This window comes from Oryza glaberrima, chromosome 11 (genome assembly GCF_000147395.1).
Source record: "Oryza glaberrima chromosome 11, OglaRS2, whole genome shotgun sequence".
Classification (NCBI taxonomy): domain Eukaryota; kingdom Viridiplantae; phylum Streptophyta; class Magnoliopsida; order Poales; family Poaceae; genus Oryza; species Oryza glaberrima.
The window spans coordinates 10,926,946-10,952,375 of NC_068336.1; the positions used below are offsets into that span (position 1 = coordinate 10,926,946).

The 25,430-nt window shown below is 41.4% G+C and overlaps 2 protein-coding genes and 1 long non-coding RNA gene across 4 annotated transcripts; 2 read left to right on the forward strand and 1 right to left on the reverse strand.

Annotated features, from left to right (window-relative positions):
- The first annotated feature begins 329 nt into the window (after nucleotides 1–329).
- On the forward strand, nucleotides 330–6,642 carry LOC127754883 (uncharacterized). 2 transcript variants are annotated; one of them, XM_052280483.1, is made up of 6 exons: nucleotides 330–968; nucleotides 2,348–2,827; nucleotides 3,311–3,898; nucleotides 4,023–4,089; nucleotides 4,156–4,266; nucleotides 4,342–6,642. In XM_052280483.1, exons 1-6 carry the CDS (start codon nucleotides 411–413, stop codon nucleotides 5,850–5,852), a joined length of 3,315 nt encoding a protein of 1,104 aa, XP_052136443.1. In that variant the 5' UTR covers nucleotides 330–410; the 3' UTR covers nucleotides 5,853–6,642. The 2 variants fall into 2 exon arrangements, with proteins under 2 accessions (XP_052136443.1, XP_052136441.1); XM_052280481.1 differs by having other exon boundaries at nucleotides 3,308–3,898; nucleotides 4,342–6,641.
- Nucleotides 6,643–16,225: 9,583 nt separating this feature from the next.
- LOC127754892 (uncharacterized) lies at nucleotides 16,226–20,130 on the reverse strand. The gene is made up of 5 exons (XR_008012913.1): nucleotides 19,771–20,130; nucleotides 19,625–19,687; nucleotides 19,431–19,518; nucleotides 18,773–18,953; nucleotides 16,226–17,776 (listed from the first exon to the last, which is right to left on the reverse strand). It is a non-coding gene; the product is annotated as an uncharacterized LOC127754892 (long non-coding RNA).
- An 870-nt stretch (nucleotides 20,131–21,000) lies between these two features.
- LOC127754889 (argininosuccinate synthase, chloroplastic-like) lies at nucleotides 21,001–21,417 on the forward strand. Its single transcript, XM_052280492.1, has one exon. It carries the CDS (start codon nucleotides 21,001–21,003, stop codon nucleotides 21,415–21,417), a length of 417 nt encoding a protein of 138 aa, XP_052136452.1.
- Nucleotides 21,418–25,430: the final 4,013 nt, after the last annotated feature.

Below are 25,430 nucleotides of genomic sequence, written 5' to 3' on the forward strand. Positions count from 1 at the left end.
TTAGCTATTAGATTGACTATAGATAAATTGAAGGTAGTAGTTAGCTATACTATTAAACTTGCTCTTACCACCAACTGCCACCTCACGTCCCATCACACACATTCACACTCCACGACCGCGAGTCCTCGACCACGGCCCTCGCGGCCTCCGCCGCCTCGCGCCACGAGCCCGCCTCCACCCACAACCCCCGCGACCTCATCCCGTCCCTCCACGTTTCCTCTCTCTCCATCCTCCACCGTCCGATCCACCCACCCACCTCGGAATTCGTGCCGCTCCACCCACCGCTAAACCCCTCATCCATCGTTGCCTCCGCCACCCCACCCCACTTCACACACACACACTCTCGCTCTTTCTCTCGCCGGAGAAGCCGAGGACACCGCACGCGAACGCCGGTGGGTCGGCCCCCCGCCATGGGGCGCGGCCCGTCGAAGAAGCTGGCAAAGCGGCCGCGGGCTGCGGCGCGTGGGGATCAGGAGGAGGGTGACGGGAAGGAGGTGAAGGAGGAGGAGGAGGATGAGGCGCTGCTGTTCCCGGTCGGCGCGGAGGTGGAGGTTGGCAGCGACGACCCGGGCTTCGTCGGCTCCTTCTACGAGGGCACCGTCGAGGCCCACCTGCCGGGTGGCGACGGATACGTCGTCGCCTACACCACGCTGGAGGAGGGCGGCGCGGCGCTGCGGGAGGAGGCCCGCGCCCGCGACGTGCGCCCGCAGCCGCCGCCGGTGGCGGGGGCGCCGGGCGCCGGTGGGTTCGCGATGCACGACATGGTGGAGGCGTTCCACAACGAGGGGTGGTGGTCGGGCGTGGTCACCGGCCTGCCGCTGCCGCTGGACGTGCTCCCCGTCGACCCACGCCGGAGGGTGTACACGGTGGCGTTCCCGACGTCGCGGGAGGTGATGGAGTTCGAGGAGGCGGCGCTGCGGCCGCACCGCGTGTTCCGCCGCGGCAGCTGGGTCCCGGCCGCTGATGTGGTAATAAGCTGAGCTGTGCGAACTTGTGTTTCAGGGCTAGTAATTTTTTTTTCTTTTACAGATTTGGGCAGTACTCATTTTTTTTAACATGATGGTGGTATAGTGTAATTTTTAGTCTAAAATGGAGAGGCCATGCGCTTTTCCTAAATGCCCGTGCTTTGTTACGGATAAAATAAAATGTATTAATGTGTCCCCATCTATAAAATGTATTAATGTGTCCCCATCTTTTTGCTGTAGGGAATATTCATCTTAATCTTATTTTTGTGTGGTTATCTTGGATTTGATATTTTTTTTAATGTTAAGAAGTTCACGGGGTAACTTGCAAAATTTACGATGATAGTAGATAGGGTGGCAGAATTTAGTAAGAGTTTGAATGTTTATGTCCGTTTTGTGTTATTACGCCAAAAGCTTAACAATCTACATGTCATGCTGTTCAAGTAGAAGTGGTTGGTACTTGGGAGCAAGAAGGAGATACCACGCTATTTTTTGCACTTACAATGTTCCAATTTTACAATTGTACAATATGGTTAGCTTACCCAACTAATCAAGTAACATTTTATAATTTAGGAAATAAAATCAGATGAGATATAGTAAAAGAAACCAGTTCTAGTAAACAATTTTTTTGTTCTTGGTAAAAAAAATAATAAATAAATATGTATGTTTTCTTTTGTTTGTAGTATTTTATAATTGTTTTTCTTTTTTTTAAAAAAATAAAATATTTCGATGTGTTTCTGTGTGCCAAATTGACATGTCAATGAGTCTGTCTTGACAATCAAACATGGAAGCATAGGAGGAATCTTGCATAACATCTAATGTCAACAAGGTCGCTATGGTTGCTTTGTAAAATGGTTGCTAATTCAGCTATTATTAGGAATTTGAATCATAATGGGTACAATTGTTAGCCATTAGGCTCAATAGACCCAAGTGAGATGGGTTTGGAGAGGACTATAAGATTGAGAGTTTCATATGCAAGTCAACGATGTTTTAGGTCTGCAATTGCTCATGTATCAGTGTATAAGTTTGAGCACCATTTTTCCATGATCTTAAAATAACTTTTGTGGATAATTTCACAGAATTTAGCGCATCTACATGTTACATAAAGCCTTTCTAAACAAACAAGCTTTTTTTTTGAGGTAAACAAACAACATTGTAAAGGCATAGCTTTGGCACCATCAATATGCGGAATAGGTTGTCTATGCCTCCTGTGGATAATTCATTTTCATTATTTTAATGTAAATCTGGTGATGGTTGTGTGAATGAGTTGAATTATCACAAACAAAAAAAATACTTTTTTATCATAGAAAAAGGTCAGGTAACCTTTTGTGTTACAGTGTGCTGCAATACTTAATCCTATGTTCCTATGCTTTTGTTATGTGCAGGACAATGGAGGTCCAGCATTCAGAGAGGGAAGCCTAGTTGAAGTGAGTAGATCTGCGGAAAGCTTTGGCCAGTCTTGGAATCCAGCTACTATTTTGAAAGTGTTTGGTTCCACAAATTTCTTAGTACAGTATAGACACGTCGGAGATGATGGGGAGCTGGTCACTGAGATTGTTGATACTGAATATATTCGGCCAGCACGCTCAATCATTCGTATGGACTCGAAATACAGATTTTCTCCATCTTCTCATGTAGAGGTCTTTCATGAAGGTAGCTGGTGGCCTGGAATTATTTTGGAGACTTCAAGTGGTGTATTTGGCAAGATGTATGTTGTTAAACTGAAGAGTTACACAACGGGCATGGATAATGTGGATGGCGTGGATAAGTTGACAGTTGAAAATACAAAACTGAGACCACAGTTTGAATGGGATGGTCGAAAATGGATGCGCTGCATGACAAAGAAAAAGGATACAAAGGCAAAGGTACATATTCTCTGGCTTTTTTTAAAAAAAAAAGATACTTCTGCTGTGTGTTTTACTTCGATGATGATGGAATGCTTAAAGTTCTAGCTTTTATGTGCATCGTATAACAATTGTAGGTAGTTGTGTCATCAAGATGTAGTTGTTTGTGCACTGTTTGCAGGACTGGTTGCAGTATAATCCTGTTATCCTCTGTATGCATTGTTATTTGTATGCCTGTGCAAATATTGATGCACATGAAACACAAAATACCTAGACATGCATTTGAAATATGTATATTTACTTTAATTATAGTTAGTCTACCCTCTTTCTCTGATTTACATAATGGTTTTACATAATATTAACTCAAGATTGTAGACCAAATAACATATTAAGAAAAGACTGTCAGTTTTTATGGTATTTGCTCTGTTTATTTTTCTCCATATTTGATCTCCTTTTGGATTAAAATCATCTCTATATAATGTGATACCTTTTCCATTTCAGAAGCTTGTCATTAGAGGGTCTCAATTAACCTCTCGAAAAAAGCCAATTCCTGCTGACTTGGCATCATGTAATGACAGTGATGAAATCAGAGATAAACCAAGCTCTGATAAATTGTTGGAGACTGCAGATGTAGTACCACGACCTAAAGAAACTATGAAGCAACAAAATGCAGTGCTGGCATTAGCATCTCAGATAAAACTTCCTTTACAGTTATCAATGACAGGATCTGGTCATTTGAAATATACTTCTTCACTTATTCTAGGTAGTCCTATTGAACTACCATCTTCTCAGATGGATGTCATGCCCTCTGTGCCACAAACAGCAGGGCTGCAAGCTTCACTGTTTGGGGTGTTTGGGAAACTAAGACCTATCCCACAGGATCCACTTTTAGTAATGCAATCACCTCATCCAGATCTCAGCAGAAATGAAGGATCAAAGGCATCGACTGATCAAGAAAAGCAATCAACTGATGAAGGCTGTTGTCTGATTTCAAGTGCTGCAAATAGCTTCAACTTTGTGTCATTTGCTGGAATTGATGTGTCCAGAAAAAGAAAAGAATGTGTTTCTTTTCAAGCACCTGAGGAACTAGGGGTGAATCCTGAAACTCTTGAGTTCTTTTCACATTTAGGAGGTTCTGTTTAACTCTTCTAAACCTTCTGCTGCTGAGCACTGAATTCTCTTTTTTTCTTGATTACCTTTTACACTTCAAATGCAGATGAAGAAAAACAGAGTTGACGAAACAATTGAGGGAACCCACGACATTGCAGCAATCTCTGAAGAACGTAAGTTTATACTAAACCACGATACAGAAAACTCAAAGCAAGTTGCTAACTAACAAAATGTTGCAGAGACCAAGCTGATTTTTAGAGATGAACATAATGAACTGCCTACCAATGTTATTGCTGGTCCAGCAATTCCTTCAGAAAAAAATCAGCCAACTCCACTTGAAGACAATAAAGGTACTTGTGCTCATTAGTCATTACTGAAAAACGAGTCATCTAATGCCTATATTTTGATGCCTTATACTGATTCAGGTCCACGAGACAGTAGCATTGTTGATAAAATCAGCCAAAGTGGTATAAACGATGTTCGCCAAGATGAGAACCTTGTACTGCATGCAACTTCAACATTAGATAATTCTGGTGATGTGAATTTGTTATCTTCTGTTTCTTCAACTGAAAACCAGAAGAAAATATCCAAATCTGAAGGGTGTGAAATAAGTATGGATGAAGACTCTGGTGAAGAATTTTGTCGGAGCATTTTGGTTATGCCTGATGATACTAGAATGGATCAATTTCCTTCAGCAAAGAGTGGTCAAGCTACCAGGCATGATGACCTCATTTGCAAGGAAAACTTGGGAGCTATAGTTGAGTGTGTGACGAACACTCCAACAGAGAATTTGTCTTTTTTGTCTCCAGCTATGTTTGATGATGGGGTGCCGAACCAGCCACCAGTCAGTGAGAATTGTCAGGATAACAAACAAGATGGCATGGACAATGTGGATCATGGAGCAAATGTGGTGGAGTTAGCCAGTATTATTCCTGAAACTCAGCATGCCAGTGTTGGTGGTCCATTGTCAACCATATCTTTAGCTGCACTCGAGGGTAAAACAGTCCTTTCACATAGTTTAACGTGGGAGTCTGCACTTAATGAACAATCTGGAGTTTCACAACAGTATCACAGCTCAGCCATGGTAGAGTCACCAGAATGTGTTGCTGAAAGTAGCCAGTCCATCGATGATTCGACAATAACTCAGTTATGTTCTTTTGATACGAGCCAATGTATTGATGCTGAACTTGGTAACAGCTTGATCGTTTCAAACAACACTCAGGATACACCAATATCCAAGTATGTAGCAAGAACACATAACTCTTCCTGCCCCTTGATGCAGAAATTTCTTCATGTGCATGAGAATATTATGGTTGATCAGCCATCAGAATCCTTGGCTATTATTGAACTTCCGTTTGTGAAGACCTCCCCGATGTGGGCACAAATTGAGGCAATGGAAGTATTTAGTAAAGTGCCACAACGACCAAATTTTCATCAGTTACAGCAGCATCCTCCGGAGTTTCGTGAAGGGATAGCATTGGGTTTGATGTACTCTTTCACCAATTTAGCAGAAAGCATAAACATGCTGAATGTCCATGACGATAATGCAGTATTTGAACATAAGATGAGGTGCATTTCTGTGTTAGAAGCAGACGGCTTCGATGTCAGGCACCTACGATCTCGTTTGGAAACTCTGCTCAGTTTAAAAAACAGCTGGTCCAAAATACAGGATATGATGAAACGTTCGGAGAAGAAGATTGCTCAAGAAGAAATCGATGATCAACAACGCTGTGCAGAAATTAGTGTGCTAAGTATGGTTGTCCGCCAGCTTGAACAACACGCTCATCTCTTCCGTTGCATAAAGAACCGTGCTATTTCACAGCAGATGAGCCATGCCATGGAGAATTCAAGACTCAAAGTAGAAGCAAGCCAACTTAAGCAATCATCTATGTCTACCGAGCAGCGCTTCAGTAGTGTCGTTGCTGCGCCATGGTAAGGTTTGCGCAAACTAATTGGTATGCTTGCGTATTATTTAGTTACTGATGGTATGTGAATATTGCTAGATGTTGTGAGTTACTAATGCTAGTGCTGCTGAATCTCTTTAGTTTGTGTGATGGTTTCTTTTGGAATGAGGAGAGCACCCAACGTATGTAATGGGTCGTTGTTGCCCTTTATGCAAGACATCTTTTGCTTATATACAATGACTACTGATGTACATATAGAATGCCCAGATGAAATTTGTGTTTTTGTTGTGTTTGGCACTCTGTTCAGCTTCAGCTTACACCATAGAATGGGCAGGGTGGCAGCTGGGCTTGTGTACCCATGCAAGCCATCTGCCCTGTCATTCAGTTCTTGTCCTCCTTTCTTTTCTTTTAGGTTTAGCCATCTAAACAAAAATATTTGCCCCTGATTTCTATGTTGAAAGAAGATATCATCGTCATGGCCCTTTAACCATCAGCAGATGCCAAATCAAATGAGCTGTTCACAACTCCATGACACACCGGTTCATATTACCTGTCAGTCAGGCTGTGTCACTACTCACAACACACTTTCTGTTTTTATTCATGTCATATTCACCTTCCAGTTTTTGTTTTCTAATACTACAGGGAAACTATATTCTGTTGTTACTCATGTCTTTATTCATGTCATATTCACCTTCCAGTTTTTGTTTTCTAATACTACAGGGAAACTATATTCTGTTGTTACTCATGTCTTTATTCATGTCATATTCACCTTCCAGTTTTTGTTTTCTAATACTACAGGGAAACTATATTCGGTTGTTACTCATGTCATCAAACTCTCGAGGGGACATCTCCTCTCGTTGTTTGCATGTCATTCAAACGATTATGAAAAATATTGAAAAAAATCAACAAGATAGATTAATATGTAATACTTCACTCCAGAAACATGCAAGGTTCTTGCATAAGTTAACTTCTACATGTGTAACAAAAAACATGACTGCATATACGATAATTAGCTATAGTTTAATTTGTTTTTTCTAACTTGCAGAAATTGAATTTTAATTTGTATGTTTATGGAGTGATATATCACATAGTATCTTCTCATTTCTTAAACTTTTTTATGATATGCAAACAAGATGGAGAGTTTAACATCCATTCCCAATACTACAGGACTCAAACTGTAGATACAAGATTGCCCGATATTTCAGATCTTTCTTCAAGCTATTGCGTATCTGTTTTTTTAGATAATGGTATTGCGTATCTGTTGTCTGCTGAGTTTTGACTACCTGTCCACGATCAAGGGAAAAATAAAAAAAAGACTATATACATTACAAGTTATTGGTAAATATTTCTGCTTGTTACTAACACTAGACGTAATTAAGCATAGCTCATTTACATTCTAATTACCATGTTAATGATAATCTACTATCTCTATCTGCACCAAAAAAAGGAAAATGGTTGCTAGATGTGATGGTGGGCTAATGCTTCCGGTATTTGGTCGTGCTCTAACATGTTTGTTGTCTCCGCGTTATATCGGCAGTAAATTAATACATTACATATTGACAATTATCTAGGAATATATTTATTTAAGAGTATATATATATATATGACATTCTTTTATTATACTAATTGGAGACCTTTCAAGAATCTCCTTAGAACATGTGAATAATTCTAACAAACTTTGTACAGTTAGAAATTAATTGACACATTATACTAAATGCACGTGCTACCGCTACGGTAATATTTAATAATTCAAAACAAACAATAAAAAAATATATGTTTCACAAGAATGAGATATATGCTCAAGATTGATTGAAAAAAGGAACAGTATAGAGTTATTATACATTGTAAATTATGTGTGAGGCACTCATTAATTTTATCCACTTTAATGGGGATCCTAAATTTTGGAAATTGAATTCAACGACTAAAAATCTCAATCTTCTTTTTTTTTTTCAAAAGTTTGCATCATGCTGGGTCTTCTCGAATTTTATTTTTTTATGACAGTGCCAACTAAATTTGAATATGAAACAAAATACTCTTTTGAGGAAATATTCTTTCCGAACTCTAATTTTCTGGTGGGCCTAGCCCACCTTACCTATACTAAAGCCTAAGCGCAACCCCTCTTTTTTTTTTTGGGATCACTTCGGGTGTCTTCGAGTTCAAAATCTGTCCCTGAACCGTAATACTAGGTATAATCCGTTCTCAAACTTTTAAAACCACACCAACTTTCACCCTAAGACAGGATGGCTCCCTGTTTCGTTTGATGTGACGCTTTGACTATGCTCAGCTATGCTGAGTCAGTGTGGAACCCACGTGGGCCCCATATGTCAGTAGCCATCTCTTTCCCCTTCCCTCTCTTCCCCTTCCGTGGCTAGAGGGACGCCCAAATCGAACCGCCGTGGCCTACGGCCTCGATTTCATGCCGTTGGCCATCCTCCACACAATCCTCTCCATTTCTACCTTCCTTGAGCTCACCAATAGCACTAGAGCCGCTCCATTTGCCTCCGCCCTCTCCTTTCTCTCTAGTGGCGCCGTTGCGCTCGGCCAGAACGGCCTCCACACGTACTCCGCCACCATGGCCACCCTCCGCCGGCTGTCCTTGACACGCGCATCATCCTCCGAGCACCCCATCGCCTCTACCTTCCCAAGACCCAACGCCTTTGCCAACTTTATGATGCCACCGCAGCTCTACCGCCTCCCCATCCTGTCAAGGCGGTCGCTACGCTTGGCCACTCCACCGCCGAATGAGCGCCTTCCGGACACCGCCCGAGATTCCGCGCCATCCATTGCCTCCCAACCCAGCTATGGTGCGCAAGCTTGGAGGACGAGAAAAGAACAAAAGAGAACAAGAAAAGAGAAGGTGGCAGGGTTTGAAATTTCGGTTCGAAATTTCCGAAATTGACGCGGTTAGTGATATGCCCTAGAGGCAATCATAGAGATGATTGTATCACATACTATATTTACATATTTATCCAACATTGTTCCTTGAAATAGATAACTCCTTATTGGTTAATGAATATGTGATTCTTTCATGAGACTCTTTATGTTGTTTGTTACTATTTCTAAAGGATCCCTGATCAAATATCATATGTGGAACAAATATGTTTATATGATCAGCACATGTATTAATTGATGATCATGTCTCATGGATCATGGTATAGAGATACCAAATTAATAATGTGGACACATGTTGGTGAACATGTTGTTGGATAGACCCAACATGAGACACTGCAAGAGCCATATGTGTTGTGTCATCAGTGATCTCATTTAGTGTTGGTGTTGAATCCTTAGACCTGAGATTATCATGGTTCCCAACATACGTAGTAGCTTACTTAGGGACTGCTAAACGCTACTCCGTAATTGGGTAGTTATAAAAGTAGTTTTCGGGTATGCTATGAAACATGTAGTGGGATATGAATAATCAAGATCGGATTTGCCCCTCCTATGGAGAGATATCTCTGGGCCCCTCGATGTTGTAGATTATGGAAGTGCATGGCCATGCCAAAGGTGATTGAGGAGTCAATCACAAGTTATATAATCTATCAACAGGTTCGAGTGAATGATTGAGCTATTAGAGGATGGCACATATCTAGCCTTGAGCTTAATCAATATCGTGAGGCAAAGGGGTTTATACAAGTATACACTAGAGGTTCAGCCGATATGATCTTTATATATGCCCGGTGGGTCAATACGTTCTGCTAGGGGCCGCTGTTGACGCGTGGACCGAAAATGAGTTTTCGGGTTACAGCCGAGTATATATGAACCTACAGGGTCGCACGCTTAATGGGCCGGAATAAGGGGATTGGATAGAGATCCAATATGAGCTTAATGCAGATAAGGATCCGAATAGGAGTCCTACGGGCCTTGGAGGCCCGAGTGATGGATCCTATATATTCGTGAGGGGTGTGACCAGCGGAGGTATTGCATCACGTGAGAAACCCTAGCCGTCACTTCCCTCCCCGAGCAAAACCCTAGCCGCGCGCGGGTGCTAGCACATCTGCGCGTGGCGTTCCGTCCCTGTACGTGTGGATACCGGTAGAGGCGCTACTGGTTTGCGGTGCTGATCGTCGTAGGAGTACGGCGAGGAGAACGCAGGAGGAGGAGAAGGTCGAGCCGGTGCGATCGACTACTTCCTCTACATCGACGCGCGCTACTTCGCGAGAGTTCTTTCGACTTCTCAGCGTCTTCTTCCGCTGCGCAGCGCATCGAGCGGTAACGATCTATGATCTAATACTTGCATGGTTCTTGGTTTATGCGATAGAAATTTTTGATTTATGCTATCGTAGCCTACGCGTATCCCAACAGACGCTGTCCGCATCGACATGTCTGGTGAGAGGTTACTTGATGAGCCCATTAATACATGGGCAACAAAGAGAAAGAATCCTGGAGATGGGCCTAACAGCAGGAAGAGGAAGGGGAAAGCAATGGCTGTGGAAGAGGACGAGTTTGCAAGTGGTGATGACATGGACAACGAAATTGATGGTAGCCCTGTATATGCAGAGTCAGGGGACAGTAGTTCTAGTGATAATGACCATGACCATGATGGAGATGTGAATCCTGACCAAAGAGATTTACAAGCAATGAAATCTACAGGTGCATTTTAAATATTTGATGTTTGTCATATTGGCTGAAAGGTGTGTGTATTTCTCTATTTGACTAATGTATTTCTCTATTTGTAGGTGTTGAGATGCAGCATGCTCGGCGTACAACAAGGAGGCTGAAGAATGTCAATGCATTGGTTTATAACAGTAAGTATTCAGATCACTTGTGAATTTTGTGAATGCCCACTCTGAATTTCTAAAGCATGCTTGCTGCTTGCTGCTTGCTGTGAATTTTGCTGCTTGCTGCTGAATTTATGATGCTGGGCTGCTCGCTACTTGTAGGAACTAGGAAGTGAACAATTGGATGTGTACATGTTAAAATTGATGCTTGCTGCCTTGTAATCCTGTATACATGTTAAACTGAATTGCTGCACTGTCTCATATTCATGCTCAGCCTATGATTATCATCTGTTTAAAGTATAGCTGCATATTCCCCGCCAAAAAAAAAGTATAGCTGCATATATTTGCCATTACTCCATAAAACTCCATGTGAGCTATTATGCTGAAAAAATATATATATAAAAGGAGCTGCTAGTGAAGCCTGTAATATATCATATGGAATGTGCACTGACTAGTACATATAAACTTTACTTTTTTCAGATCAGACAAAGAAAAAGTAACTCCAACAAGAATTCACTGAGAATGAGGACATGGATGTCCATGAATGACTACTTTTGGAATATGTTGAAACTCTGTTGGATTATGCTATTTTGCTACGTTGAGACAATTTATGCTTGTGATGTATTATTAAGCCTATTTGGAATGTTTGAAATCTATGTTATGGACTATTTGTCATATGGACTGTTAACCCTATGTAATGGACTGTTATGTGATGAATTGTTAAAACTTATGTAATGGACTGCTAAAGCTATGTTACGATCTGTTAAAACTTATGTAATGGACTGTTAAAGCTACGTGATGAACTTGCGATGGATTTATTGGTGTATGCAACTATAATAGACTAATTGCTTCCAAGATGACTTATTTCTTTTGAAATCATGAATTGTATGACTGCAAAATTGTTCTCAGTGCATCCCAAATTTTTTTCCCATAAATTTCGGGTGAAATTTTCAAATTTGAATTCAAAAAATTTTGTACAAAATAATTTTCGGAAATTTTGGTTCTATCGCTCCCCTGCGGCAGAAAACATGATTTCGAAATTGCAAACCCTGGAAGGTGGTGTATCCCCGCCAGTGCTGCGACGGTGGAAGCCCCGACAAGGTCCGGGACTTGAGATGCGGCATGGTCGCGGATGGGGGCAGCGCTACCACACCCACGGGCAGCTGCCATGTGGTGAGCCCCCATGCCACCAGGAAGCTCGCAGTGGCCCTGCTCATTGGCGATGTGGTGGTGAGACACGAAGCCAAGCACCATACACCTGCACCTGCAGCTCCTCCTTCACAGGGGTGCCGTCGATGCTCGGGTATAGCCGCTTCACCTCCGGGGATGGTCTGAATGGCACCACCACGGCGAGCGGCACGTCCACAGTAGCCTCCACGAAACGCACTGGTGGCATAAAATTGAGCGAGTGTCGCAGTATCCCATGGCCCTAGTCGTCGTCGTCCTAGGATGCCGGCGCGCGCGTCCGGTCTAACAATCTGAGGGAGAAGTCGACGTCCTCGATGACGATGACCGACTTGGACCGCGTCGAGGCCAGCAGCCTTCGGAGATCAAAGTTGGACATCACTGTGGTGAGTTAGCACCAGGTCGTATATGTTCAACTCGAGGAGGTTGGATGGCCACCACGAGGCTGGTCTTGCCGGTGCCAGGGTTTGAAATTTTGGTTCGAAATTTGTCCCCCACCGAAATGCTCATATCTCGCCCGAAACTTTTGGTTTTTGTGCAAATTTTTGTGAATTTGGTCAAATTTTATTCAAATCCATTCAAAATCAGTCAAAATTTCAAAAAAAATCGTACGAAAAAAATCTGAAATTTTGGTTCTATCGCCCACCTGCGGCAAAAATCCTACTTTCGAAATTTCAAACCCTAGCCGGTGCTGGGCAGGTCATGGAGCAGGTAGCCCCGTGTCCACACGCATCCGACTCGTGCGTAGTGCTCGTGATTGCTCACGAACTGGTGCAGGTCCGCTCAAATGGTGTCGCGCAGTGTCGGATCGATAGCGAGTATTTAGTGATTGTCCATGCCACTGCCGCTTTCGTAGAAACTGGAACTGTTGGTGTGGAGCTTACTCTCCCATATCTTGGCCCACGATGTCGCCGCCTCCTCGAGAATGAAGGGGATGTACACGTCATCCATGACGTTGCGGTCACGTCACCATAACTCGAGTCGCGGGCACCTTTGCTGGCTGCCGATTTGGACCGGGTGCTGCGTGAACCCACGGGAGGAGGAAGAGGAGGAGGAGAAACTTCCCCTGAATGACGCGAGCTAGCGTTCCCGTCGCAGAGAGAGGATGGAGAGAAATAGAGGGAGGAGGACTGTTTGTGTGTGTGGTGTTGATGACATGTGGGGTCCACCAATTTTTTTTAGAATGAAATGTCCTAAAAAGTGAGTCCCATGCTGACTCTGTCGTCATGTCAGCCAAAACCGAAGCAATACTGCCTTGGGAGTTAATATAACCCGTTTTTATAAGTTTGGGGACGGGCTATATATACCTGATATTATAGCTCGTGGATGAATTTTAAACTCTACGACAAATTAAGGGACCTCAAGTGAACTTTTTCCTTTATTTTCTTCTCCTATGCTGGCCTAGCCAAACAGATCAGCCCACAAACCACCAAACACTAGTCCAGCCTACCAACATGTCCCATTTTGCTAGACTAGCCCAGTCTACAAGCCAATGGCCAAGCCGCTGAGCTAGCCGTCGGCCACAGCTTGCTCCCCATTGGCCTCAAAGGGGACTGGCCGCTATCAAGCTGCCTATTGACGGTCCTTAAGTACCAAATCCAACCGTCAAATCCTATATAAACGCAAATGAAAGAATATAAAATGAAATACCAAACTTAGAGGTAGTGGTTATTACTAACCATTTCCACAAGTCTTGGTGAATATTTGTATGCAGGTGAATTATGGAGAAAACACACCCGCCATACGACAAAATACACATATGGCCAATCAGACGTGAGTACACGGAATGGAGGGCGCACAAATCATCTTCTGGCGCCGTTGCCGGGGAACGGTTGCTGTATCATCTACGAACTTGGTTCATCCTCTATATTTCTTTTTCTTTCTTTCCTCCTTTCTCTTCTCTTCTACTACGGAGCAGCCTATCTATTCAAAACCTTTCCGCTTCAAAAGGCGAGTTCTCTGAGCCACTACCTTTCAAAACCCATCTGGCTTTGAACTCCGTCCTAGCTTTGTAGCCATGGTTCGGGAGCACTCCTTCTCGCACAGTTAGGAAGACACATGGTGAATGGGGAGAACTCAAAAGCATGTTTTTTCTTGCTTTCTTCCTGTTAACCCGTGATGTCTTCCTATGGATGGAAATTCTCGGCTTTTAGCAGAGTGAGAAGAAGTCTGCCTCGTATGTTGATTTTTTCACCGGAGGCTAGTCGCACTGCAGAAGGTAGGGATTGTATCGTAGAGAACACCTCCCATCGTCCGATGTGAAACCCACTAGGAAGTCGAGTATACCCGTTGAATCCAAGCCTATACTTCCACATCCCAAAGTTCAACTGTTAAGCCCTCACTCGAGCCTCGGGTACCAAAGAAAGAAGAAATTCTGCCTCTGGAAATCCTTTTCTAGTTCGAGGATGATCTTTTTTAAGATTATGGAAGTACCTCGACCTATTCCCATCAGAAGAGACCACATGTCCCGTGTAGTCCCTCTGAGCCGCTCGAATAACATTTTCTCAAAAAGACGGTGAGAGGATTGACTACCATCATGAGCGATGAGTGCTTAAGGGAGGTCGAGCTTTCTTTTGAAGTAATTCAGATTAGCTTCCCATGCTTAATTATTCAATGTCTTATGAGAGAGGTCATGGTGCATGATCTTTATAATCCCACTATCGGTGCTAGCTTCATGTCTGCAACCTCTGCATTAACTTACTTAGGGGAAGAACCATTAGCACCCACAGAAAAAACCTTCCATGAAACCACAAGCTATTACATCTTCTCCATCCCGATCTTCATCGTCTCTTCATCGGACTAATCCCTTGGTTGTACACTCAATAAGCACATTAGTCTCATAATTGTTTGTCATCAATTAACCAAAACCCACTAGGGGCATAGATGCCTTTTCAATTTCTACTTTTTGTTGATTGATGACAACACGATTAAAACTTACAAAAGATTGATAATAAATGATTTTGAATCCAAATGTTAATTTGATCTCCCCCTAAATCTGTGCATATAAATATATGAAGTGAACTTATATGCACATATTTTTGAGAATGTGAGAGCCCCCCTAACTCTTTGTATCCATGGGGTATATTGTGTGTGATAAGAGATACCAAAAGTAAAACAACAGACAACTCAAATTCTTGGCACCGATTCAAAAAGTATCAAATGAAATTTTCTATGCCAATTGATTCAATTTTAAGTATCAAATGAAGCATGACTAACCAAATTTTGGAATAAATTTCAAGTATCAATGGATAATCTCAATTGCATGTGACATGGTGATCAAATAATAAGCATTGCTCCAACTATATAGGATATAGAAATGACTTAAAAAACAACATTTTAAGCTTCATAGTATTTGATTTGGAATTGCAATTGTACATAAGACATGAATTTATCGAGCATGAGAGGATCCAATGCTATTGATAGGATATATAGATATATATAGAATTAGACACTCTTATTTTAGAAAGACAACTCACACCCCAGGGCCCTGCCAGGTCACCCTCGGGTAACTTATCATCACCGCCCCCTCTCCCTGTTGTTATTTGTGATGGCTACAAATAAGTCCGCAAGTGCACGGTGTTGATGAAAAATATGCGCTTGGCCTATGGTGCCAGAACTTTGTTGGTGCGAACTAAGTCGACAACAGCAATGACCTAGGAGATCTGCTTAGCTCCAGTGCAGGTCCAAAAATTGATGAGATGCATGTGTGCCAGTCAGTTTGATCCTGTAACTAGCAAGATATGTAAACAATATATCAAATAGCATTGCTTTCAGTATTCCCCAAAGATCTATGAAACTCTTTTATGTCCATCCACTACTTGCCTTCAGCTTCGTTAGGTTCAAGGTATCTGACAATTTGGTGTGTTTTGCCTTGCATCCGGCGTATAGAGGCGTCTCCGAGTCACCGACCAACCTGCTGAACTTCATGGAATCTCTCTCGTTGTAAGCTGTGTCCTCAACGTCACGTAACATGTCTTGCATCAGATCGTGATCCACATCAACCATTTCACCGCCTAATGGAGAAGGTACAAACATATTATGCTCATCTTCATTTTCCTAATTTTGTGCTCCACTTCTGTCTGCAGCTGCAACATCGTCGAGTGATTCTTGCTCTCCATGCTTCACCCAACATGTGTAGCCCTCCATGAATCCTCGTTGTATCAGATGAGCATGTACGTCCACTCTGCTATCAAACATATCTCATTTTTGCAATATGCACATTGACAACATATGTAATCTTGTTTCTTCTTTTCCTATCCTCCTCCGCGGTGTTTATAAAATTTAATACTCAATTTCTATACTATTTGCTATGACGTCGCACAGTTCCTCTATACATCCAACTTCGATCCATCGCTGCAAAAGTGAACAAAATATTAGATAAACATTTTGTAAGATAAGTATTACTAAATTAATTGGAATTGATTAGTATTTTTCACTTACTTTTATGAATTTTCTTTTTTCTTGGAAAAAAGAGACAAAAATCGCCCCCTCAATCTCCCACCAAAATAGTGAACAGTGGGATAACCATTCCCTTGGGGAGGGGGAGTGGAGTATTTATAGTGTGCAATAAATATTAGTAACGGTCACTGAACGGACATTGATGACGAGCACTCATTTATCTCAATCGGGTGTAATATTGAGCCCGTCACCGATGACAAACATCCGTGAGATTTATACTAAGCCCGTCATCGATACCTTAATTTTATCTCAATCAGGCCTAGTTTAGTGCCCGTCACTGGTGAGATTTATTGGTGACAGGCATACATTTAGGACCTGATAAAGATTACAAAGATAATCTCAATCAGACCTAAACATAAGTGACGGGCTTTAGATGCATGCGTATGTATTACGTCTGTACGACTATATCTTTGACGGTGTTTATTTTGGCCCGTTTGAGATGACGATGCTGTGACGGCACGCAAGATCCCGACACGGCAAAAGCCGTTAGAGTTAAGGAGTTCTGTACTAGTGAAAAAAGGTCATCTAAACTAAGTCTTCTTGAGGGATTTCCATTGAAGTTCCATCACAGGACTCTATAGTTACTTTAATTAAGTACTCATATTATCACACCATGTCAAGACAAAAAGGAGATGTGTTTGAACAACTTACTATAACTGTGTTACCTATGCAACTAATATAATAGCTGTTTCACACATCATAGGATGGACACCACATGTTTTAACTCTACTTGAAAGCTCTTTTAGGCCTTAATTTTAACTTTAAAAAGTATCACAGATTCAATTATATTTAGAACTTTTTTTTGTTTTATTACAAATACATGACAAATGGCTGTGTTGTCCTCAGTCTGTCTTCATACTATACTAGCAAGAGACACGCGCTCCGCTGCGTGTGGACATGCATAGTATAATCCAAATGAGCTGAGATGCATGTTGAAGGCATTTATAGTTGTAAAGTGTACATATACATGGCATAAGAAAATCTTACAATCCAATATTAAACACAACATAAATCTTTTGATCATATATAGACGACCAAACAGCTTGCAGTGACACATGCATTGACAATTCGGAAAGAAAATAGTGAGATCTTGATGGACCACAAAACTCGGGTTTTCGTCAAATACACAAATGTATTCTCTTGTAGTCCTAACAAAAAAACAACATAACAGTAAACTTAGTACTGAATATATCAACTTTTAGGACCTGTTCAGATTGTAGCCAAAACAAACCTTACAAATTTTGGCAATACCAAAATTTTGTTAAGTTGGCAATATTGCCAAAATTTTGACAGGATTTCTTATGTATTTACTAAATTTTAGCAACAAACTAAACATAGCCACATTTTTGGCAACTATGCCCAAAAATGGTATGGTTGAAAATGACATCAATCTGAACAGGCCCTTAGATAAAGTGCCACACATTTTCAAATAGTAATGCAACCTATAAATCTAAATAGAACTACTTCAACGATTTGTACAAATGTACAATCAATTTATGACTAAATATGACAATCAGGGAATGATTGCACTGAACTAATAAAACGTTGACCTGCAAACAATTTAATCCTCTTTAATCTCTTTTCACTGGACCGGCCTGCAAACACAAAAATAACAATTAATCTACACCATATATTATTTTTCTGTAGTTAACTATATTACACATAAGGTTAACATTTTGTTAACTATATTACACATAAATATGATACTAGTAGCAGAAAAAGAAAAAAAAAAAAGCATGGCAATATATTGGCTTCAAACGTAAGAACACGGATAACCATGGAAGATGTGGGAGGCCTTTAAATGTGAAAATATTTCATGCGGTTAACTGCACTGAAATGAGTGTGCTTATACAGGATATGTAAGTAATTGATTTTATTGTGTGTACATGTTGCTGTGGAAAAAAAATGATATACACAATCCATACACAACCATTAGATGTCAGAGCCAAATTAATATAGACCGATGACATGCGCTAATACATCCTTATGCTAAGGGTACATTAACAAATACAGGCAGAAGAAAACGACAATTTCGAATCCCTTTGTCATGTTAGAAAAAAAAAATTTAGCAAGAAAATGCCCAAATTTGGCTGTTCATCCTACATGTCTAATATAGCACCTAGTAGTATAGCGTTATTGATTCATGGAAAAAGCTATTCAAGAATAAAAATTCGCTGTGGAGGAAACTTCCAAATTAACATCTTAAAGATGAATATGCGGGACTTTGAGCCATAGCCTGCAACTGCAAGTTTGAAATTATTTCTAGCTTGGTAAAGTCTTCTCATTCTGGTTCTTGTTGATAATGTAGAAAATAGAGCAAATGTTATAAAACACTTAATATTAAATTATGTAGATTGGAAGTTGTAACCTGAAAACTGGCTCCATTACGTTTATTTTGCAACAGTGAATATGCTAGCGGACATAGCTAGAAGCAAAGCAGAACTTTTATCCAACCTACCTGATCACAGCATCAGTAAGAAAATTCTAATGTGCATGCCACCATTAAAACTCAACACTGCGTAAATGGCAGCATGATGAAAACAGGAACAAAATAAATTATTTATGATGTCCATATTAGCAATTAACATTACCTGAACAGCATTATCTCCATAACTTTAATGGACACCTTGTTCTTGTCCCTCCCAACCTTATGGTCATGCTGTCATGAACTGATCCATGGTGTTTGCAGATGAAGCACCAGTAGATCAACTAAACTTCTATTTTTGCATGCCTGATACTGCATTACTTTCAGTCATAAACATCATGTGAAACCTGAAATAGGAAAGCGACGACCATTTACCACCCAATAATTAGAGCAAGAATGGTGCCTCAAAATACAATTTATGAAAAATGAAATAGAAAGATGCTGCGGGAGAAGCAAAGCATCCACCATAGCTCCTTTCTAAATTGAATTGTTTTTAGGCTTAAATATGTGTCACATCCTTCTTTCTATCATCATACAATGCATCATCCACTCTTTGTTCTGTAGACAATTTACAGTGCACAACACACATTTAGAGAACAAACTATGGGCAGCAAAAACACTGACACACACACACAGATAAAGAGCAGTAATACAGTTATACAGCAAGTGGTAATTCATGCAGCAATCATTCTTATGGTCTTTTACTTGGCCAGGTTAGTTATTTGCTGGCACCTAAGGAACTATAATAGTTAACATAACTATCATGAGATTAGGTCGGTCCCAACAGCAATCAACCAAGGCTTTTGGAAGAATGAAGAAAATACCAAAATTTTGTAGCATGTGAGTCTCACGGTTGCTTTATGCAGACCTTGGAAGCCTTATCCTAACTGAATACAGAAGATGCATATCCATCTGTGGCAAGTTAAAAAACTGTCAATTGTATGAGGCATGAACAGGACATAAGAGAACACACAGAAATCAACCAAGATTGTCTATCATGGATCGATCGAAGGATCACCTTTGGGATGTAGAAGGAGGTGGGGGCTCCGGTTGTTGAGCAGATCAAGGTGCTGAGTCAGATCTGTAAAAAAAACAGGAAACGATGTGAGTGTAGAGAATGGAGAAGAAATGAGGATTTAGCACCGTGGAAACAGGAAGCCCAACCCAGCTTGCTTGATCCAATCTTTGCCTCAGAGGTAGAAGGTGGACAGGCACACTTGATATGTCGGAGGAGTTCCCAGTGGAGTCCAATCCAGAGGAAGGAGGCTGCGGCCGTGGTCGGCGACACTCCACGTTATAGAAAGCTTGCTGGTGGAAGCACCAATTGCTACGAAGGAAGGAGGGGAACTCGCTGCGTGCCTTCCTCTCCCCATCCCCTCTAGCTCTCGCCCTCTCTCTTTCCGTCTTCATCGTCAATGGACCGTTGGAGGAGGTGAAGGCGGCGGCGTGTGACATGTCACTGCACGAGCGAGAGCGAGGGCGAGGAGCGCGGCGCACGGAGGCGAGGCATGAGCTGGCGGGGAGAGAAAGGGCCGCGAGAGCGGCGAGATCGACGGCGCACTAGGGTTTTGGTGGCGCTTCACCACTGGAGAGATCAAGGCCGTTCGTTTGTCCTTCCACTGATCCGAGGGCTATGGAAGAGCCGGCACAGTTGGGCTGGGCCAAACGAACGACCAGCCCAAAGAAATGGCACGCTGAGGAACGTGGATGGATGGATTTGCTCCTAGCCAAGATCGAACGGATCACAGTAGCTGAAACCCCTGCACAATTAAACAGAAGCACAGGATGTTTTCTGAAAAAATCAATGACGTGGCAAGCTAATTTTTCACCGCTCCCACGACGTTTAGATAGAGTAATATAACATTTGGATGTGATGACGTAATAAATTAGTTTTTTGTTTTGCACTTTGTGCATGCAGATCGATATGTGGAAATTGGTATTGTTGCTGGGGTTCCAGTCTCCATAAATGGAAGAAATATCTCAGCAGCATTCCTTCTTGTGTAGCTCAACGAAATTGGTGGGAAGCATGGGATTGGACGCATCGATATGGTGGAAAACCGTCTTGTTGGCATGAAATCGCACAGTGTCTACGAGACCCCTGGTGACACCATAATGGCAGCTGCCATTCGTGAGCTCGAGTCCCTGACCCTTGATAGGGAGATCATGCAGTGGATACATTCTTGCCCTCAAAGTACGCCAAGTTGGTTTATGTTGGCCGCTGATTCGACTCACTCCAGCAATCCATGGATGCCTTCATGGAGAAGGTTACCGAGACAACAACTGGTTCGGATACCCTCAAGTTGTACAAGGGTTCACTAAAATTGCATCCCGGAAGAGCCCCTACAGCCTGTACGGGGAGGACATTTCCTACAGCATGGGATCGAACGCATTGATATGGTGGAAAACTGTCTTGTTGGCATGAAATCGCACGGTGTCTACGAGACCCCTGGTGACACCATAATGGCAGCTGCCGTTCGTGAGCTCGAGTCCCTGACCCTTGATAGGGAGATCATGCAGTGGAAATACATTCTTGCCCTCAAGTACACCAAGTTGGTTTATGTTGGCCGCTGGTTCGACCCGCTCCAGCAATCCATGGATGCCTTCATGGAGAAGGTTACCGAGACAACAACTGGTTCGGTTACCCTCAAGTTGTACAAGGGTTCAGTAAACATTGCATCCCGGAAGAGCCCCTACATCCTGTACGGGGAGGACATTTCCTCGTTCGAGAATGGAAAGATATATAACCAGGCAAAAACGCTGAGGGATTCATCAGGTTGTATGGTCTCCCCACACGAGTGCGAGCAGTGCTAGACAAGGGTCTATAAGATTTAGACAAAATAAATCACTACTACAAAAGTGATTTTTCTGTACAAGACCTCTTCATTTTTGCAAACGGACCATAACTAGTGGCGTATGCAAAAATCGAGCGGCATTTTCGCAGACGGCTGCTTAATACGCCTGTACGAAAAAATCGATTTTCCCATACAGGCCTCTTAAGAGGTTGCATGCGGCTCACTTAAGCGCCCGCATGAAAAAATCGATTTTTCCATACGGGCGTCTTAAGGAGCCGTATGCAAAAATAAATTTGAAAAATTTGAAACTAGTGTATCTCACTCATATGAACTCTAAATTGGATTATTCTTTTTCCTAAATGTTTCTAAAATCATGCTTTATCATGTTATTATGTTCTTACTGCTATTATTTTGGCCTTTTTTCTTGTGACTTTGTTTTATCAATTAAAAATTTGAATTTCAAAACTTCAAAAAACATTTTCAAATACTAAATGATTTCAGCTGAAAAAGTCATCAATAACAAAGTTGTATAACTCATGAAGATCTATAACTTCTATTTTGGTCATTTCTTCATCCGACGAAGTGATGGTAACATTTGTACAAAATTTACATATCTCTCTTATAGTTTATAAAACAATATAAGAGATATGTATATTTTGTGAACAATCTTATAAATCACTTTGTCGGATGAAGAAATAACCAAAATAAAAGTTATAGATCTTAATGAGTTATACAACTTTGTTATTGATGACTTTTTCAGCTGAAATCATTTAGTATTTGAAAATGTTGTTTGAAGTTGTCATAATTTGAAATTTAAATTCAAACTGTCGAGACAAAGTCATATAGAAAAAATGACCAAAACAAAAAAGTTGTAGATCTTGATGCGTTTTACAACTTTGTTCTTGACAATTTTTCTCATTTCAAATCATTTATTACCCGACAAATTATTTGAAGGGCTTCCCCGCTCGAGGACGACGACAATGACGAGGAGGGAGGGCTCTCCTCTTCCTACTTTCGCGAGGCGACGACCAGGCGGGAGTGGCGAGGCGGCGGCGGCGAGCGGGCGCGGCGGCGAGGGCCAACGGCAACCGCCCCCCACGCGCTCGGATCCAGCAGCGGCGGCCGTCCCCCGCCCGGATCCGGCGGCGGCGGCCGTCCCCCGCGGCGGTGAGGGGCGGCGGCTGGTTCGCTTGCCGGCAGGCGGGCGGGCGGCGATTTTTCTTTTTCTTTTTTCTTTTTGGTTTTTTTATTCCGTGCGGGTGGTATAGTATGCCCGCACGCGAAAATAATGATTTTCACAGACAGCGGTGTGCAGGCGGGCCAAATGACCGCACGGAAAAATAGATATGCCCGCCTGGGAAAATAAGTTACGTAGTAGTGACGGTGCTTTTATGCATGGTACCTCTGCTATTGTAGTACTCCTATGTTAGTAGGATTTGACATATGCTCCTAGTTCCTTCTCCGTTTTGTTCCCCTGATATTTTTTCCAAAAACATCACATCAAATCTTTGGACACATGTATGAAGCATTAAATATAGATAAATAAAAAAAAACTAATTGCACAGTTAGGGGGGAATCATGAAACGAATCTTTTGAGTCTAATTAGTCCATGATTATCCATAAGTGCTACAGTAACAAACATATGCTAATGACAGATTAATTAGGCTCAAAAGATTCGTCTCGCGGTTTCCATGTAAGTTATGAAATTAGTTTTTTCATTCGTGTCCGAAAAGCCCTTCCGACATCCGGTCAAACATTTAATGTGACAACAAAAAAATTTTCTTTTCCCGAACTAAATAGGGCCATGTACTCCCTCCATACAAAATATGAAGTGATCCTAGGAATTTTTTAGAGATTAAGTTCACAGGGAAAAGACTATGATGTGGGTATGTGGGGAGTAGGAGGATGGTTGGGTAATATTGAGTGAAAATTAAATAAGAGATGTTTAGATGAGAGAAATAGTACTCTGAAATCCTATATTTTAGGACCAAGGGAGTAATCCTAAGAAAATCAGCTCCTATTCTCCCTTTATTATTTGGAAGGCATGCCTTTCCTTTGACTAGTTCTATACATGGATTTAAAAACTCACTAGGCAATTGCAGTTTGAAAAAGAGGGACGACTAATAATAGTAACAATCTATCAACCATTGGATCCATTGAATATTTACCTGTTTCAAAGTCCACTTATTAAAGGATCGGAACAAGTGATTGCAAACTATTCAAGTATGGATATGGATGCATCATGTTGAAATGCAATAATTGATGGAAGGTACTATGTAGCCAGATAGCTATTTTGGTTGTGTATCCAATCTGTTAGCGTTTAAATCTTAAAATCATAGATTTGACAGTGTCCTTTTCGCCCAACCCACCGGACCTCAAATCTTAGACTTGAGCTGGTATCCATCAATCCTAGAAGTACACATAATTGCATGTATAGTGGGTATGCATATGTCTGTTTATTCTGTTATTGACTTTGTGCTAACTGTGTTGCAATTAGGGGTGTACCGTAGACACTTAAAAAAACTTCACGCAATTTTATTGGAGTTAGTTGAGAAACGAACATTAACTGTACTTTACTTTGACATGTCTTTTTTAAAAAAAAAATAAAAAAATCATTGTTCAAAGTCCACTTTTGTAAAATCATGGGTGACAGTATTTTGTGATGGTATGCTGTCACCAAAATTGTTTATGACAGCCCTCTGACTTTTGGTGATAGCGAGGGGCAGTCACTAAATGCGTAGAGTAATACTGACGCATTTCAGAATCGTTCTTTTTGTGTATATATATTCTACCCCAAGCTCGCATAGTTCACACTTTTGTGTATGAGGAAAATATTTAGGAAACTTTTCACTAGTGTGAAATATATGAACGCCTAGGGGAAATTGATATTAACCTCTGACGAAATGTTTTATTTTTTTAAACTTGTTCGATGATACACCACCTATTTCCATTTTTTGAAACTGATACACCTATTTCCATTGATCTGATCTCCAAAAGAAAGTTTTACAGATCTAGGACGTCAAGCTTGACACATCTCATCTCGCTATTTCAGATCTTACATGAAACTTCATCACAGAAAATAATGAAGGACCAAATTTGTTTATTCATCGCATTGATTACACCATGAACAAAGAAGGGAAACCACAAACGCATATATATCATATATGTATCCAAGGGCCACTTCTACGGATAGACCTCAATGACACATCGAGGTCCTAATTTCTTCACAATCTTGTAGTCCCTGAAGCCTACTTTCATGAAGAGATCTCGCCAATCATTCTCGTCCCGCTGTCGGCCTTTGGTCACCAACATCACGGCCACATCCATAAGGAGTTGGGATTCCAACATTGGCCATGAATCAGAACCGACTATTATGTCGATGATTATCACTTTCCCTCTCTCTTCTTGGAGCGGAACCGCTTTCTTGCATTGGGCTAGGATCTTTATGCAGTCCTCGTCGCTTCAATGGTGCAACCTAACCTAACCATAGATAAAATTGTGCAAGTCAACAACACAATAAAAAATAGTGCTCCCTTTTATAAATATATGATGATGTTGATTTTTATTTAACATTCGGTTATTTGTCTTATTAAAATAATTTGAATAAGCTAGCACAGATAAATTTATGTAAGTCTTAATCTTAATATAAAATCAATCCGAAAACATATATATTACATATTACATAAATATGTGAGAAAAGTCAAACCTTAATCTAAAGTCTTCAAACCAAACCAGCCCCGATCTGCTCTTCCCTCAGCGTTTTGCGCTGGCGTGGACGCTGCCGCGTCGCGACACGTCAGCGCGCGCGGGAAAACGGTGGAATTTCGCGAGCCCTCGTGCCTCCGCGTCGTCTTTGAAAAATTTGCAGAAAAGCCCTCGCGTTTGCTGATATTTCGTGATAGATGCTAATCAAAAGTTTTTTGGTTTAAAATTATTGCATTTAAGACCTCCAAAATATTGAATATTCAATACAAAGAAGAGAAAATTTGGAAAATAGGACTGCGCTCGGAAACATGGAAACTAATGGGCTAT

Coding starts and splice junctions, on each gene's coding strand:
- LOC127754883 (XM_052280481.1), top strand. CDS start 411: ATGGGGCGCGGCCCGTCGAAGAAGCTGGCAAAGCGGCCGCGGGCTGCG. Junction 2,828..3,307: donor AAAAGGATACAAAGGCAAAG/GTACATATTCTC, acceptor TTTCCATTTCAG/AAGCTTGTCATTAGAGGGTC. Junction 4,090..4,155: donor TGCAGCAATCTCTGAAGAAC/GTAAGTTTATAC, acceptor AAAATGTTGCAG/AGACCAAGCTGATTTTTAGA.
- LOC127754889 (XM_052280492.1), top strand. CDS start 21,001: ATGGTGGAAAACTGTCTTGTTGGCATGAAATCGCACGGTGTCTACGAG.